The following is a 17,256-nucleotide window of genomic DNA, read 5'->3' on the forward strand; positions in this document are numbered from 1 at the left end:
TGTGTAACGTAGAAAGTGTGAGGCTGCTCCACAGACTTGCCCTCTGACTTCCACATGTGTGGTGTAGCATGTACGTGACCCCCACCATAGCACACACAGTAATAAATTTAAAATTTATGTTGAAGGATGGGTGTGGTGACACACACCTTTAATCCCAGCACTTGGGATTTCCAGGCCAGCCTGGACTATATAGAAGAGACCCTGCCTCACAGAAATAGAAAGAAAAAGAAAGTTGGTAAGCCCAGCTCTTGAGGATACCTGTGACGCAAAGATTGCCTGTGTGCCATAGACAGTTCTCAGGGCCACACCTCTCCTGGCAGCTTAGCTTCAGGTTTACCTCACGTCACAGAGTAACTCAGTCTGATGTTTTACTCCAGAGCACACCCACACCCGAAGGCTGGTGTTTCTGTTCCCTTAAAGCAAAATCTCTCCGTGTGTTTCATCAGCACATCGCACATGGTGTGCATCTCCACAGCTATGTCCACCCCGCCACCCAAGGTCACTATGGCTCCTCCTTGTGGAGCAACTGAGGCTCACAGATCCCAGCAGAACATGTGCTCACATAAACAGTCTCTCACAGAAAAGGAAGCTGGAGAAAGAAGCAGTCTCAGCAGATGCCCTTTGCTGACTCCTTTGAACCCTGCTCATGTGAATGGAGCCCTTATGCTTGGCTGAAGCTTTGCTCCGCTTCCGAGCCTGTCTGTGATTCCATTCTCCCTGCTGGAGTCCACTAGTTCTCAGTCTATTGTCCCAGAGCCAGAAATGAACTGTTCCTGAAACATGGGCACATCCAATGGGTTTGTCCTGTTTTTCCCTTGAAAAGCAAACATTTGGAAAAACTGAGCTGCGCTTCCCTCTTCCTGGAGTTACAGGACCTGAGGCCTTAGGCTTACATTCTCTGGTCTGGAGTGGAGGCTCTGGACCCTCCCATTTGCCTGGCCGTATCCAGTGTAGGACAGAGGCATAGCTGGGAAGTTGGCAAGGACGGAAAGTGAGGCAGCTGTCCAGCTTGATAAGCGTCAGACAGAGAGCAGAGGTTGGGGTTATGTGGGCAGTTTCAGATAGAGGCTAGGAAGAAATGGGCGGCTGTCTCGAGCATCCCAGGGAGTGTTGGAGACTGGTGACCAGTGTGTCACTGCCGCTCTATCATCAGAGTCGTTACTAACTTTGCAAGGTGTGTGCTCCTTAGGAAAAAGTTAAGGCGCTCCACGGGTCTGCTCTGGAAGGGGCCAGTTTCATTGTGCTGATTGACTGGCTGTGGGAACACACACAGTGTGAGGAACTGCTCCATTCTGCATGCATGGTCTTGTATAAGCCTCACAGGGCACGTTTAGCCTTGGAGTTTGAGAGTCCGTGAGGGTGAAAACACTCCAGGTCCATCTCTCCACAGAGTGGCATCCTGTATAATAGAGTCTGTGGAAAATTCACTGTGTGTTGTATACATTTATAGTTGGATCACACAGTGTGGGCTTAGCACACGTAGCACAAACTGCCTGAGGTGGAATGTGAGACAGATGGAACACATGCTTAGACATAGATGAAAGCCACTAGGGTTTTCTCTCAGAATTGATGGGAATATCATTGTAACCAGAGATTTACTTGCTTTGTAGCCCAGGCTGGCCTTGAACTCACAGAGATCCGCCTGCCTTTGCCTCCCAAGTGCTGGGATTAAAGGTGTGTGCGCCACCACTGCCCAGCAAAACATTCCTTTTTTTAAAGGGCTATTCGATAGAGTTTTATGTTTACTGAAGCTTCCATTTTTCCCCATTTCTTCCATCCTCCCCATGCTGCCTAATTGACTGGGTTTTGTTGAGAGATGTGAGTTCTCTCCAGAGGCTTATACTGGCTTGAAAGTTTAAGGCCTTCCCCAAACCTGAAGCACATGCCAGTGCTGGCGCCGCTTTGCTGCTAGGCTGGGGGTTGCTGGCTGGGATGTGCTCAAAGTTGTCACCCTCGGCTCGGGCCAGCCACGTGGAAACTGTACCCTTACACCTCTGCCTTGTGCCAGCTCTCTGCATGCCTCAGAGGCTGAATTTTCCCTTGGGTTCATGTTGCTTGGCTCAGAACAGGCCACTGGATCTGTCAGGTACTAAGGAAAGTGTGCCAGGGTCCTGACCCATTTCACCACTGTCCCGTGAGTTTATGAGGCAGGGCCTGCAGCAGGGCCTCTAGGAAGCTGGGTGTCGGTTTTGATAGTTACCGAGTTTACTCCAGGTAATCTCAACCACTTGGGGTTGTGGCTGGACAGCCACAATGAAGCCACTCCATGACATGTGACCAGACAACTAAGTAGGAAGTTAGTGAATTAAAACCTTCCTGAAGGCTCAGAACACAAATGGCTGCAGTTTCTGTACTAGAAAAGGAGTCTTGCTGGGTGGTGTGGTGTGCATGCCTGGGATACAGTGAGCTCCAGACTAGCCAGCTACACAGTGAGAAACTATCTCAAAGAAACAAGCAAATAAAACACATAACATTAGCGATATTTGATGTTTGGGTCGATGAAATGGCAGGGGAAAGTGCTTACTATGCAAGCCAGGCCACCTGAGGTAAGTCCCCAGAACCCACAGTGCTGTTGTCTGACCTCCAGCATGCACACCCACTCATGCACAAACACACTAATAATAAATACAATTGTAGAAAGAAAAACAGGGATACTCAGCGACATTAGTAAAATGAAGTCATTCTGTATTGGAAATTTGGAAAACATTGGAAAATTGGAGAGAGGTCTTTAAAATGTCATTTTTTAGTCAGAAAAAGATATTGAAAAACTGGCATTAAATTTGTAAGCTTTCCAGTTTTGCTGTTAGTTACATGTAATGCTGAGGGGCAGGCAAGCTGTGGCATCCTGGGATCTGTAGCAGACCCACCAAGTAGACACAGTTGTTCATTGGATGGCAAATGGTGTGCACTGAGTCCCTCCCTCAGTGCCTTTCTCAGGGTGTCTTCTCATCCTTACAAGTTAGTCCATTGTTAGAATACCCAGAGTACCCCACTCTATAGTATTTTGTTGTTTGGGGGGGTGTCCCTGAACCTAAGTCCCTGTTCACCTTCTAAAGGGTTCCTATGAGGAGAGAGGTATAAGAAAGATAGTGGAGAGGAGACAGAGAAACACAGGATAGCTTCGAGAGGACCTGGATCACAATCCACCGGCCCCTTCTCGCATCAAAAGGACTTTTTAGCCGTGTGGTGGTGGCGGCAGCGGCAGCGGCTCATGCCTTTAATCCCAGCACTCGGGAGGCGGAGGCAGGCGGATCTCTGTGAGTTCAAGGCCAGCCTGGTCTCCAAAGTGAGTTCCAGGAAAGGCACAAAGCTACACAGAGAAACCCTGTCTCAAAAAACGGGACTTTTTATAACAATGCCAAGGGGCGGGGCAAAAGACCTCCCCCTTGCTAGATCAAAGTATACCACACAGCCAAGTGCAGACCCTTCCACACACCTGGTAACCATATCTGTGGTCAGATCATTCCCCTGTGCAGCCCTGCTGGGTTAATAAATGCAGATCTCACTAGGAAACTTCTGTGGTTCTCCACAGGTCGGAAGATGGCTTGCTAGAGGGAGTCAGTTCCATTTGGATTCTGGCAACTGAACTCAGGTCCTCAGGCTTGGCATCAAGTACCTTTGCCCATTGAACCTTCTTGCTGGGCCCCAGTGTCACATTCTTAATAAATGGTGTATACCCTTTGGTAAAAAGTGTGATTGTGCTTCAGTTTTAACTTGATTTTGTTATGATAGGAAGGTATTTAGAGGTTATAAATCATGAGAACAAGCTAGCTGCCATTCTGTGAGCACTGAGTGTGTCAGATAGTGTACACCCAGAATGCCATTCCCTGGTTCTAGTCATGCCTGTGCTTGTCTTACTAGGTGATCGGTTTCCTCTGTGTGGTGCTGCAGTGTGACGCTCCTTTATTTGTTAGAAGGATTGATGGTGACATCATAGCCAGAGGAAGCTGCTGCTTACAGAGCATCCATTTTTATTAACACCCATATTTCTGGTGGCTGGCTGCCAGGGACTGCTGGGCTACTGGTGTGCCCTTTGTACAGCCCATGTCCTGGTAGGAATTTTCTTTCGCTATCCAAGCCTAGTATGGATGGCCAGTGACATTTTTAGATAACTGCCTCTTGGGTACTGTGCCTCCATTTATTTAGAGAGTGGGAGTAATTAAGTTCCTGTACCATCAATGATCCTGTTCGCACCACGAAAGCATTCACTGTCACGGTTACCTGTTGTTTGTTTTAGTTGGTGTTTCTGTTGGCTAGCCAGAATTCACTCTGTAGACCAGACTGGCCTTGAACTCACAGAGATCCACTCACCTCTACCTTCAGAGTGCTGGTATTAAAGGTGTGCACCACTGTGTTCTGCTCATTGTTGTTACTGGTTTCAATAGAAAGGAAGTTGCCCTTTTAGCAGCGGGCAGGTTCCCGGGGAAATACAACATGATGTTCTGATACTGTGGGCTTGTTGTGACTCAGAGGGAATGGCAGAAATACTGCTTGTTCTCGGAGATCTTTCTTGGGTAAAAAATACATGTGGTACCTACCTGCTCACTTGTAGCTGGTACTTTTAGCTGGGGTAGTTAGGCTTCCTGTGTGTAGTTAGGCTAATTAACTAGGGCTAGTGCTCCAGGTTCAGCTCTGACTCGCCTCCCTCTCGTCAGTGGCCCTGCTTATCCCAGACCAAACGCCACCCGTTGTTCTGGAGAGTCCCAATTCAGCACTGTGCTTGTCGTCATGGTGCCAGGTGGGGCTTGGGGTCCAGAAGCCCTGGCAGAAGACAGTCCAGCAGGAAAACTTATGCTAGGGAGAAATATTAATAGTTAGTGACCAGTGAAATGGTTTTAGTGGCTGGAGGCTTCTGCCACCAAACCCGCCACATTTCCGCCCTTGAGACCCACGTGCTGGAAGGAGAGACCTGTGTGCATACACACATAAATAATGGGATTTAAAATCTTAATGTAAAATTCATAGCAATATATTGATATGCTTGAGTTTTTATTTTTTATAGGAAGCATCAACTAAAATGGGATCTGTGCTCGCCCATGAGGTTGAGCAGATGTTAGTTTTGCCATATTGGTTTCCTCTCTCTTGAAAGAAAAGAGCCACAGCCGCGGCTGGAAAGCCACCCTTTGTCCTTTCCTTCACCAGGCAGGGTCACCTCAAATCTGCTCATCCGTCTCTATTTTAAGTTGTTTTCGTTTAGTCCATGAGCAACCTCAGCAGTGTTAGCATTGCAGGTCGACTGCACGTGAACACACATGCTTCTGTTTTTATATGTATGTTTGTGGGCATGAAACGTTCACATAAGTGTTGGTTCCCATGGTTGAGGACAGTGAAATGTCTTTCTTCTGCCACTGTTGGAATGCTCTCACAGAGAATCTTCCTCATAAAAACACGGGGATGTTTCCCTCACCAAGATCGTTTAGAAAGTGACACTTTGGGGGATGGCATCACTGTAGCTGTCACTGTTACAGAAGGAAGTGTGACGAGACGTCCCTCCTGTCAGCTCTTCTCTTTAGACCTTTTCATCTATGCCATTTGTAATAGATGTCAAGTGGCGCCTCATCCTTTTTAATTTATTGTGTGTGTGTTGTGTGCATGTGCAGGTGCCCAGTGAGGCCAGAAGAGTGTCTGGGATTCTCTGCAGCTGGAGTAACAGGTGGTTGGGAGCTGCCCAACTGGGGACTGAGTGCAAGTCTTGTGGAAGAGAACCAAGGGTCTTTAGCCACCGTGCAGTCCCTCGGCCCTTGTCATTTTAACTGGCGGTTCTCTAGTTACCAGAGAGACGACTATCTTCTCACACATTTGTTGGGTCCCAGGGTTCCCCCACGTGAACCCTTTGCTCATACCATCTGCTATTCTGTCTGCCTACGTGGTCTCACTGACTGTGGTGCTATGTCTCTTCTGCTTTCAAACTTGTCTTTTTCCTTGGTGTGTGTGTGTGTTGTTTGGTTTTGAGACAGGATCTCTTTGTAGCTCAGGCTAGTCTCAAACTCACATGCCTCTTGCTCATTTCCCCCAGTGCTGGGATTACAGGCACGCACCACCTTATTTTAGAACAACTCACACTGTTTTGTTTGTCTGTCCTTCCTTCCTTCCTTCCTTCCTTCCTTTCTTCCTTCCTTCCTTCCTTCCTTCCGTCCATCCTTTCTTCCTTAAAATGTTATGTATTTATTTTTATGTGTATGAGGATTTTGTCTGCATACGTGCCTGCCTGGTGCCCTCAGAGGCCAGAAGACGGTACTAGATCCTCTGGATTTGGAGTTACCGATGGTTGTGAGCTGCCATGTCAGTGGTGGGAACCAAACCCAGGTCCTCTAGAGGAGCCAGCTGGTGTGAGTGGAGTTTGAAGCTCCTGTTTCCTGCTGTCCTCTGCCTGTACTGCCCTCTCCTCATGTCCTGAGGCAATCTCAGGGGCATTCCCTCTCTGTTCTTTGGACAACTGTTTCAGGCAATCTTTTGACAGGATCTTACTGTGTAGTTCCTGCTGGCCTGGAACTCCCTTTCCAGTGGTATTTCAAGTTGTCTTGTTTGTTTTAATCGAGTACCTTTTGACCAGTTACATTTTTTGTTTATGAGATAGTTTCATGTGGAGTTGTCAGATGGATTCTCTGATGTTGTTCCTGGGTTCCCACCCTGTGCATGTCCAGCTTGTTGTGACCCTGTTCCCCCTGACGTTCTGGTGTTTGCTGTGCCTTCTTTGATTTCCTGACCTGTCTGACTTTGCTTTCTTGTTTCTGTTGTTATTGTTGCATAATATTTCATTTCGGCCCCATTTTGATCTGTACTCTACTAGCCGTCCTCACTGCCTTTTTTGACAGTTAATTCATACCAAACTTACCATATTGACCACTTTTTTTGATCTTTTTTTTTTACTCTTCTAAACAAAGATCCATTTATGGTATTATTTTTATTGAATGTCTGTTTTTGTTGTTTGCTTTTTAAAAAAGGATCACTCTTGAATGATGGTTTATTTGGACATAGGATACAAGGGTGACCTTTTCCAAAGCCCGGGTTTAATACAGCTCATCTCACTGCTCTGTCCATGGATAAATATGCTCTTCTTTCTCAGGGGCTGCTTCTGAGGGTGTGTGTGTATGTGTGTGTGTGTGAGAGAGTGTGTGTGTGTGTGTGTGTGTGTGTGTGTGTGTGTGTGTGAGAGAGAGAGAGAGAGAGAGAGAGAGAGCGAGAGAGAGAGCGCGCGCGCATGAGCACCCATGCCCGCACTGTGTTACATGAGACTTGTGCTGTTGAGTCTAAAGACTCGTAGGCCTGTGCTGAAACCTGGAAAGTTCTTTCTTTGTTTGCTTTGTTTTTTTGGTTTTGTTTGTTTTTGTTTAGACAGGGTTTCTCTGTGTAGCTCTGGCTGTCCTGGAGCTCACTCTGTAGACCAGGCCAGGCTTGAACCCACAGAGATCCGCCTGGCTCTGCCTCCCAAGTGCTGGGATTAAAGGCCTGCACCACCACCGCCCGGCTGAAACCTGGGGAATTCTTAGCCATTATCTATGTTTCTGTTTAGTTTTGTCTGTCTTCTGTTCTGCAGGATTGTCTGTTGACATGGGAATCCGACGTCATTCTGGTCTCCCTGTCTTAGGAGGTTTTAGACGATGGACTATCTATTACACATTCGAAGGACAGCTTTAAAACCACAGTGAGATGGAAGTTAGAAGTGTTTATAGTGTCACACAGAACAAACACCCTTGAGCCCACTGCACTAACCTAAACAATAGCGTATACCCAGGGGACAAGTCAGCTAGCCATCCATCTCCTGTAGCTTTTGTAGGGCTGCTGTGAGAACTACGAGAACCCACCCCTCCTCCTTTAGGGAGAGACATGCTAGAGATGTGGTGCAGGGTGCGGGGTCTCTGATACAAGAGGCAAGAAGGCAGTTTGGTTCAGCATGACGAATGGCTGGTGTTGGCTCAGACTTTGGGAGTCTGACCCCAAATAGTTTATTATAAGCATATTAGCCACAGCACAATTTGGTGAAAACTTTGCTGGTGATAATTAACTCAATCCCATGTGCACAATGAAGTTTAAGACTACATCGAAACTTTTTGTAAAGTACATGTGACCTCTTCCATAAAGATGGGTTTGATAGATTGACTACACGTAACACCTTCCATGAAGATAGATTTTATAGATTGGCAAGCTCATGCTAAGGGTCTAGTGGAGGGTAGTGCAAAGGTCACCAGGCTATGAACCGTGTCTGTTCCCAGCCTTCTGGGTGGATAACAAGTTATGCATCCCTCCCTTTGAAGGAACGACCCTGTGTGTTTAACATTCCTGGTTCCCCTCCTGCTTATTCATGAGCACAAGAGCCTCCGTGCTTCCCACATTATGATAGGGTGGATCCCTGTGTTTGCTGAATTCTGAAGTGTGTCACGTCCTGGGACACTAACAAACCCTGGACCTTGTTTGGCTTGCTTAGTCTCACATCTGCTGGTAAAGACTGCACCGTCAGTATTCCGTTACAGGTGAAGAACTGGGAAGGGTTCGACAGAGCCCACACGTGGGAAATGGATGTCACTCTGGCCTGGCGGTCTTGATTCTGAATGCTGTGGTTTGCCAGATTCTTTTAGGATGTGGTGTCCACTGGCATTTCCTGTTTTTCTTTTTCTTTTTGTTGCAATGCTGGGGACTGAACCCAAGGTCTTGGTTATGCTAGGTAAGCATTCTGCCTCTGAGCCAGATCCCCAGTCCCTGTGTTTAATGACTTCTGCATGCAGATCTGCATGCAGGTCTGGGCATCTTTAAGCCTCATCATAGATCATGTCTTCTTAGCAACCCTTCCTTGTCTGTGCTGTGACAATGCACACTGTCACTGGAGCCCTCTTGGACTCCACTCCTTGGTGAGCACAGGGTTGCCTCTTCCACATCAAGGTTCCAGCACTCAGTGTAGTGTCATCTGTCAATAAAAATTTACAGGTAACAGGCTGGAGAGATGGCTCAGAGGTTAAGAACACTGGCTGTTCTTCCAGAGGTCCTGAGTTCAAGTCTCAGCAACCACATGGTGGCTCACAACCATCTGTAATGAGATCTGGCACCCTCTTTTGGCCTGCAGAAATACATGCAAACAGAACGTTGTATATATAATAAATAAATCTTTTTAAAAAATTTACAGGTGACATGTATTGGTTCATTCTTAGTGGTAGGGTAATGTAAATACTTTGCTAGAAGAACCACCAACAGTAACTGTTTTATTAAGTGCCTGTTATGTCCCAGGTATTGTAAGTCACCTTTACATATTTTACCCATACCACCATAACACAGTTGTCCTGATTGGCCCCAAGTTGTTAGATTGGCTTGTTAGATTCTAACACATAACACAGGCACTTTGTGGTAACTTTGAACAACATCTTCTTCTTTCTTAGTGGGATATGGAACTGGGTGAGAAGGTCCGGCCCAGTGTGAGCTGGACTGTGGAACCAACTGGAAAGGCCCAGCATGCTGTGAGCTGGACTGTGGAACTGAGTGGGAAGGTCCAGCAGGTGTGAACTAGACTGACTGGCGTTGCTGTTGATGGAGGTGTTACAGCCTCGCCCTTTAGCCCCTGTGCAGTAGCCCCAGCTTTTCTTAACTGAACAGTCAGTCATTTCTGAAGCAGTTACCACGTATACTCCACTAGCTTGTTCTCTTAAGCTTGGGTGGGTTGGAGAAATGGATCAGCAGTTGCAAGTTTATACTGCTCTCACAGAGGACCCAAATTCACTTTCCAGCTCAGAGCTGCCTTTAACTCCAGCTCCAAGTGGATCAGCACCCCTGGTCTCCACAGGCACAGCACTCCTGTACACACAGATCACATAATTTAGAATAAAATAAACTTTTGGTTTTTTGTTTTTCGAGACAGGGTTTCTCTGTAGTTTTGGAGGCTGTCCTGGAACTCGCTTTGTAGACCAGGCTGGCCTCGAACTCACAGAGATCCACCTGGCTCTGCTTCCCGAGTGCTGGGATTAAAGGCATGCGTGCGCCACCACTGCCCAACGTCTTTGCTGTTTTTAATGCACACAAAATATTTTGGTTCTAGAACTTTGGGTCCTTGTAATGTGATGAAGTGCCATTAGTAACTGTTCTAGAGTGAATATGGTTCTTCCTATTGGCCCCCCGAGGAAGAGGAACATGATCAAACACAGACTGCAGCACCTTGGGTGGGGATGAGGAGGAAGTGCTGATGGTGTTACATGATTGGTTTGTCTCTTCTTTCAGACAGGACGAATTGACAAATCCTACCCTACAGTATGTGGCCACACAGGACCAGTACTGGACATAGACTGGTGTCCACACAACGATCAGGTTATTGCCAGCGGCTCAGAGGACTGCACTGTTATGGTAAGTGCCTAGGGTGTGGATGCCGCATCCTAGCCATGTTAGCCCATTGGGTTGTACATTAAGGCAAAATGACAAGCCTTATGTCAATGAGTTGTATGTTCTCTGTTCTTTTCTGTCTGAGGATGACGACCTGCCCATTGACAGTTGATATTCATAGGGAAGATCTGAGTGCAAGTAAGACAAGCACCCTACCAAAACATAAATAGAGTGAAGAGGACTATTGTCCTAAACTGTGTGCTCCAGGGCAGCAAGCTGCCCAAAGTTGTGCAGATAAAGTAGACTCACAGCAAGTACTGGGGTCAGTGGAGCATAGCAAGGGCTGCTTTCCACACTGATTTTGGAAGATATCTCCACCTGCTGCTGAAGAAGTGTGTTGGCTTTTGTTTTAACCTTTATTTGTATTGTATAGGTGTGATGCTTTGCCTATGTGCATCCCTGTCTGTGCACCCTGTAATGTAGCACCCACATTGGCCAGAAGAGGGCACTGGAACTGGAGTTAGCAAATCATGAGCTGCCATGTGGGAGCTTGAACCCAGGTCCTTTGTAAGAGCAGCGAGTGTTCTCATAACCACTGAGCCATCTCTCCGGCCTCAAAAAGTTTGTTTTGAAAAAGCTCTTTCTTGCTAGGTGGCCCATGCTGGTGATCTTCTGATGATCTTCCTGCCTCAGCTTCCCAATTATCTCCTCAAGGCAGCTTTCAGGAGACAGCCTCCTGTTCCTAAGTGCACACTTTCCCTCTAACAGGACTATTGACTTGGATCAATTTCCAGTGTGTACTAGTCATTTACGTCAGCTAAACACAAGGTAGAATCATTTAGGAAGAGAGAATATCCATTGAGAAAATGCTCCTACTAGATTGGCTGCTGGGCAAGCCTTTGGGGCATTTTCTTAACTAATGATTGATGGAGGAGGGCCCAGCTCACTGCAGGCAGTGACCACCCTGGGCTGGTGGTCCTAGGTTCTATAAAAAAGCAGACTGAGCCAGGTGGTGGTAGCCACGCCTTTAATCCCAGCATTCAGGAAGCAGGGGCAGGTGGATCTCTGAGTTAGAGGCTAGCCTGGGCTACAGAGCTACACAGAGAAACTCTGTCTCGGAAAAAAAAAAAAAGAAAGAAAGCAGGCTGAGCAAGCCATGGGAACAAGCCAGTAAACAGCACCATCCATGGCCTCTGCCTCAGCTCCTGCCTCCAGGCTCCTGCCCTGCCCTCCCTCAGTTTGGTGATGTGGAAGTGTGAAGCTGAGGTAAGCCCTGGTTTCCCCTGCTTGGTTTTTGTCATGGTGTTTATCACAGCATTAGGAATCCTGACTCAGACATAACACTTTCCCAAGATATGTCAACAAGGTCAGATGTGAGCAGGGTGGGCAGGGGCAGGGGCCGTTGTTGATTACCTCAGAATGGGCTGTCTGTCCTCTGCCTTAGGCAGAGCTCAGAGAACCACACTTCTTCCATTTTCTTTTTGTTGTTTATGGACCAAAACATTGTTTAGGATACTTTATTACTAAAATAATGTGCATAGACAAATTAGTTCCTGAACTGCATTATTTAAACATTTCCCCACCTTCCTCCCTCATGGGCTTTTGGCAGCTGAAGGCAAAGCGTATTGAACGTGCTGCCAGTAAAGGCGCCCTTCTGTGTGTGTGCTTGCTGGACTGATGGCCAATGACTATGCATATGTTTGCTGTGGAAGGAACACAGGTCACACCTGATGCCAGAGCCTACAGCCGAGAGTCCTGACTGCTGAGGGGAAGCCGGTCTGATCTGTTCCTCATTGCCAGCCTTACTGATCATGTCACCCTTTAAGACGACTTCCATCAAACACCAGCACTTAGAGAATGTCGAGTGAAGTGAATGGAGTGGATGGGTGATTTCTTACTCTGCCACCCTCTGTGCCCTCCCCACACCCTCTACACTGTGAGTGTCTCTTTCTTTAGGATGCCGCTCGCTCACCTGTGCCTCTCTAAATACCAGGCCAGCATTACAGTTTAAAAACTCTGCACAGCAATGTATAAGTCTTTCCCTATCTGTCAGTTTCTTACAGGACGCCTGTTGTAGAATGCCGATGTTTGATCTGTACTTTGGATTTTGCTGGCTGTTCTGGAGCAGGTCAGGGGCTCCGGCCTGAATTTCCTGCAGATGTGAAGCTAGATCTCAGAGTTGATGTTTATGTTATGAGCTGCCACATGGGTGCTGGGAGCAGAACCCAGGTCCTCTAACAAGAGCAGCCAGTGGTCTTAACCACTGAGCCATCTTCTCCAGCCCCCTAGTTTCAGATCATTCCCCACCCCAGAAAATTATCCCAGATCATTAAGAGATTTTTTTGGTTGTTGTTTTCTTGTGAAATGGGATCTTGTATTATAGCCCAGACTGACCTCAAGCCTATAATGTCCTTGCCTCGGTGTACGGAGTACTGAGACTGTAGGTGTGCCCTACCATGCACAGTTTGGGGGCTCCTGTGACCTGTTCCTGTCTTCAGTATTTGTCAGTTTGTTCCAGACCTTGTTGTATTTTGAGACATTCACTGTGTAGCTCTGTGGCCTGGAACTTCTGTGTAGACCAGGCTGGTCTTGAATTCCCAGCTCCCTTGCTCTGTCTCCTGGGTGAGATTTGCACACCTGGGTTTACCCAGGCCTGTCTTCTTTCTGTAGACTGTAGGTCTTGTTGACACTGCTTCCGTTTCTTTACCTTGGAGAACTTCTCTGTTCATGTACAGTGCCCTTTTGATTTGGCTCAGTGCCAAGTCCTACAGCCTTTGCCTTTTTCGGCCTGGCCGTTGAGCTACAGACTTTGGATGAGGAACGTGGCCCTCCAAAGCCAGTGACCTCATCAAGGCTTGTCTGCCCAGTGGCCTGAGTGAAGGCAGTGGTGGTACAAGTCTCCTGGTGGACCAGACGTCTGACTGCTCTTCTCCTTGACATTGCACTTAGAAAGCGCCCATCTATGGCAGTCAGCAGGAAGACGCACGTGTGCTGTCAGGACTGAGCCCTGTTGCTCAGCATGAGCTGCTCAGGTAGACGGGTGGTCTCTTCTATGGAGACATCCACTTTACAAGCAGCTCTCCTCATCTGGGACCAGCAGTCTCAGCTGCTTCCCTTGCTAGTCTCTGGTCTGTCCTTGGGGACCAGCTTAAGCACTTGGGTGAGCTGGTGACCCAGGCGGTATTTCCAGCTGAGACTAGCTTCTTGGATGCTGCAGCCCACACAGCAGGGGGTGGGGAAGGTGCTTTGAGCTGACAAGCTTTCCAGTGCCAGCACTCTTAGGTCTGCCTCAGGTGACTGGCCAGCCTCCCCCCCTCGTCACTGCCATCTTCCTTGGGCCTTTGCTCCTCTTAGCCACTTGGGCAGCTACTTTTTATTTGGAGTACATTAATGTTTTGTTTCTTTATTTTATTTTGTGTGTCTGTATGCTCACATGAGTTTATGTGCACCGTGTGCATGCTAGAGCCACAGAGACCAGAGGATAGCATTGGATTATTCAGGGCTGGAGTTAAAGAAGGTTGTGAGCCACCTTGTGGGTGCTAGGAATTGAACCCAGTTTTTCTGCAAGGGTAGCCAGTGCTCTTAACTGTTGAACCATCTCTCCGGTGTGCCCACACCTTCATTTTTAAAGCAATTTTTTTTTTTTTTGAGCTGAGGATTGAACCCAGGGCCTTGTGCTTGCTAGGCAAGCGCTCTACCACTGAGCGCAACCTACCTCGCAATTTTTTGTAATTTCTAATTTTTTTGGATTTGTCTTAAAATTTCAGTTCTGATTTATGTTTCTTTTTTCTTAATGTCTTTCTAATCTCATTTTGCAATAGCATGCTAGTTTTTTATTAACTTTTTAAGCATGTCTTTTTAGCATACTTTTAAATTTAGTTTTACATTTATGTATTTTATGTGTATGGGTGTTTTATCTGTGTCTGTATGTGCACCACATGAATGCTTGTTGCACTAGATCCCCCAGAACTGGAGTTGTAGAAGTCTGTGAGCCACCATGTGGGTGCTGGGAATAGAACCTGGGTCCTCTAGCAACAAGAACTCTTAACTGCTGGCTGTCTCTCTCACCCCACCTTGTCATGTGAAGTTTTCATTGTGTGAGTTTAGTTTGAAGTTTCTGGAAGGTGGCTTGCTTTGGCTCACTGCTCTCACAGAGCATGTTTATGTAGTGTTTAGAAACGTGAGGACTTGCTCTCTGTCTGCCTTTAGTTTGGCCTTTCTCTTCCTATGCTGTGTCCGTGTCTGTGTGTCCCCCCACTCCATTTCCTACCTGCTCCAGCGGGATCAACCCTTCCCTTGGGGCTCTCTTCCATTGGCCTTTCTTGTCAAGGGAAGGAAGCCCTTGCTGGGGTCTGAGACCACTAGGCCCAGGGTGTTTCTGCCTCTCCAGTCCTTGGGGTGGGGGTAGGAAAGGTGGCCAGAGTGTCAGTCACCTGCTCTGTCCGGTCAGGGAAGTAGTGTGCCTGTCACTTGGATTTTGGGTTCTCATCTGTCCCTGGGCGCTTTGGTCTGTTACCTGCTCTATTGTATTTAAGGTTTGGGCAAATCCCAAAACCAACTCTCATTCAGACCTCCTCTTCCCAGAATCCTCTGCTGCTGCCCCTGTCTGTTAGTTATGGAGTGCTCTGGGCTAAGTCTTCCTAATTTCCCTAAACTCTTAAGTATGGGCCCGGCACTTCGATCACTCTTTAATCATTCTGTGGCTCTAAATTGTGTGTTCTGACAGATGTGTTGACGCTTTCAGAGCTGAGCAGCTAAAGGGAACTTTACAGGCATGCCTGCTCATCTTCCTGTCTGTCCTGACACCTCCCTCCACCACCATGCTAAGGGCAGTAGATTGTAGACTTACACACACACACACACACCCCTGTTTTCATTTTAAACAGGAGAGCTCTGCATGGGCCCTGGAGCCTTAGGTGATAGATAACGTGCCAGCTGAGAAGTTCCCAGACTCTCAGCCTCCGCCTCACAGACAGTGGGGCACTGACAGAAAGCCAGGCCTGTGGAGAGGGTCGGGCGGAACTGGAAATTCATAAGGACTGCAAGACCACCTTCAATTGACACTCTGTAGGAGAGTATAGCAGAGCCGGTTCATCACATGGCTGTGAGAGGCTATGTTCAAGTTTAAAAACTGCTTTTGAATGATTTAAGCCCATTGGGTTGTAAACGTGGATCTGTTGTTCATTTTATCAGCGGACTTGGTTGAAGTGGCATCTCCGGTGTTGGGACCAGAAAAGGCCAGTCTGCATTATTCATTTACAGCTTTGCATTTAGGACTGCCTTGCTTCCTCTTCCAAGTGCCAGATTATAGGTGTGGCCACCATGCTAGCATCTCCATCTTTTATTGTTTTTACATTTTACCTGGTGTGGTGGGGAGGTTCGTGGAGGGCAGAGGGCACCTTTTGGGGAATTGGTTCTCTTTCTGCCTTGCTGAGGCTGGGTCCCCCTGTCTGTGCCACGCTGTGTGGTCAGGTTTAGTTGGCCTATGAGCTCCAGGCAGCCCTCCTGCCTGCCTCCTTCTCCTGGTAGGAGTGCAGGTGTTGCAGCTGGCACCACTGTGTCCATCTTTTCACGTGACTTCAGGGATTGAACCCTGCTGTCAGCTGTCACCTCTACTCACTGAGCCGTCTTGCCAGCCCTGCCTCCATCTTTTAAGGGTTTTTCTATCTGTGTATATATTGGTTTTTCAAGACACAGTTTCTCTATGTAGCCTTGGCTGTCACTCAGTAGGTCAGGCTACCTTGAACTCACAGAGATCAGCATGCCTCCGCCTCCCAAGTGCTGGATTTAAAGGCATGTGCGCCAAGCACACCTAGCAAAACTGTGCATTTTTAAAATGTGCCTTGGTGTTTTATCTGCACATGTGTGGGTGTCAGATTCCCTGGAACTGGAGTTACAGCCAGTTGTGAGCTGCCATATAGGTGCTGGGAATCAAACCGGGTCCTCTGGAAGAGCAGCCAGTGCTCTTAACTGCTGAGCCGTCTCTTCAGCCCTTAAAGGCCTATTCTTTAAGCAGCCTAAAAGTGGAGTCTAGTGGACAGCTTGCATTGTAGGTCCTGCTGTTTGGAGCAGTGTTTGATACTAACGAGTAGCGGGCAAGTGCTCCTCCCAGGAGTTGCTCGTTGCCTTTGGCCAGTCCAGGGCTCTGTAGTGTGCCTTCTGTTCTTTGGCGATGGCTTCATATGGAGAGGTTTTGAGACTGTGGTTTCTAAATATTTTACTTGGAGAAATTTTAGCCCCAGTAAATGGCAGGGACTGAAATACTTCCAAGAGCAGTCAAGTTAGGTCCATGACTGCTGTTGGCCACCCTTGTCTGGAGAGCAGTGAGCCGACACAAATGCAGAAGCTGTAGTTCAGGCGGGGGGTGGGGAGGAGGTAAAAAGTGATGTCTTCAGAGTCTGCGAGATGGAAAGATAGCCCTTAACTGTCTCCAGCCGTCACATTCTAAGCAGCAGCAAATTATTTATTTTTGGTGAATGCTTTCTCTCACCCCTCTTCTCAAATCAGTCTTTAGCCTATAGAAGTAAACAAAAATAAATACTGGACCATGCTTATTTGTGCTTTTATCATGGGTTTTTCCAGCAAACTTTATTTCTTACAGTAGAAGTAGAAGCTGTGCTGTAGTGTGTCCGGGGTGTGTCTGGTGTACAGATTGCCTCTAGGATGTTGATCGTTTGCCCTTGGCGTATTCACACTTAGTTCCAGGCTCAGCTTGCTCTCCAGAAAATTCTCAGGCACCACACTCTGCCTCATGGGGCCTCCAGGCTGCTCTACAGCAGATCCCTCACCTGGTGTCTTGAGAGACTTCCTTCATGTTCCCTCTGAACTCAGTGCCTTTGGCTTTTTAAAGACAGGACCTTTTGCAAAGGAAGCACCCCAAATCTGTGATTCTAGTGCCTCACCCAGCAGCGAGTTCCCAGAGGGTGATCAAGATGGAAGTAGTTTGTGTGCTTTAAA

General features: G+C 47.5%; 1 protein-coding gene across 3 annotated transcripts in view; it reads left to right on the top strand.

Moving 5' to 3' along the window:
- Positions 1–17,256, top strand: part of Coro1c (coronin 1C) — a 75,253-nt gene that overhangs the window by 41,089 nt on the left and 16,908 nt on the right. For all 3 annotated transcript variants that reach the window (XM_036171849.1, XM_036171848.1, XM_036171850.1), the window contains exon 3: positions 10,201–10,323. In XM_036171849.1, coding sequence (XP_036027742.1) covers positions 10,201–10,323 — 123 coding nt within the window. The remainder of the gene's footprint in view (positions 1–10,200; positions 10,324–17,256) is intronic.

This window comes from Onychomys torridus, chromosome 22, assembly GCF_903995425.1.
Source record: "Onychomys torridus chromosome 22, mOncTor1.1, whole genome shotgun sequence".
Taxonomy (NCBI): Eukaryota; Metazoa; Chordata; class Mammalia; order Rodentia; family Cricetidae; genus Onychomys; species Onychomys torridus.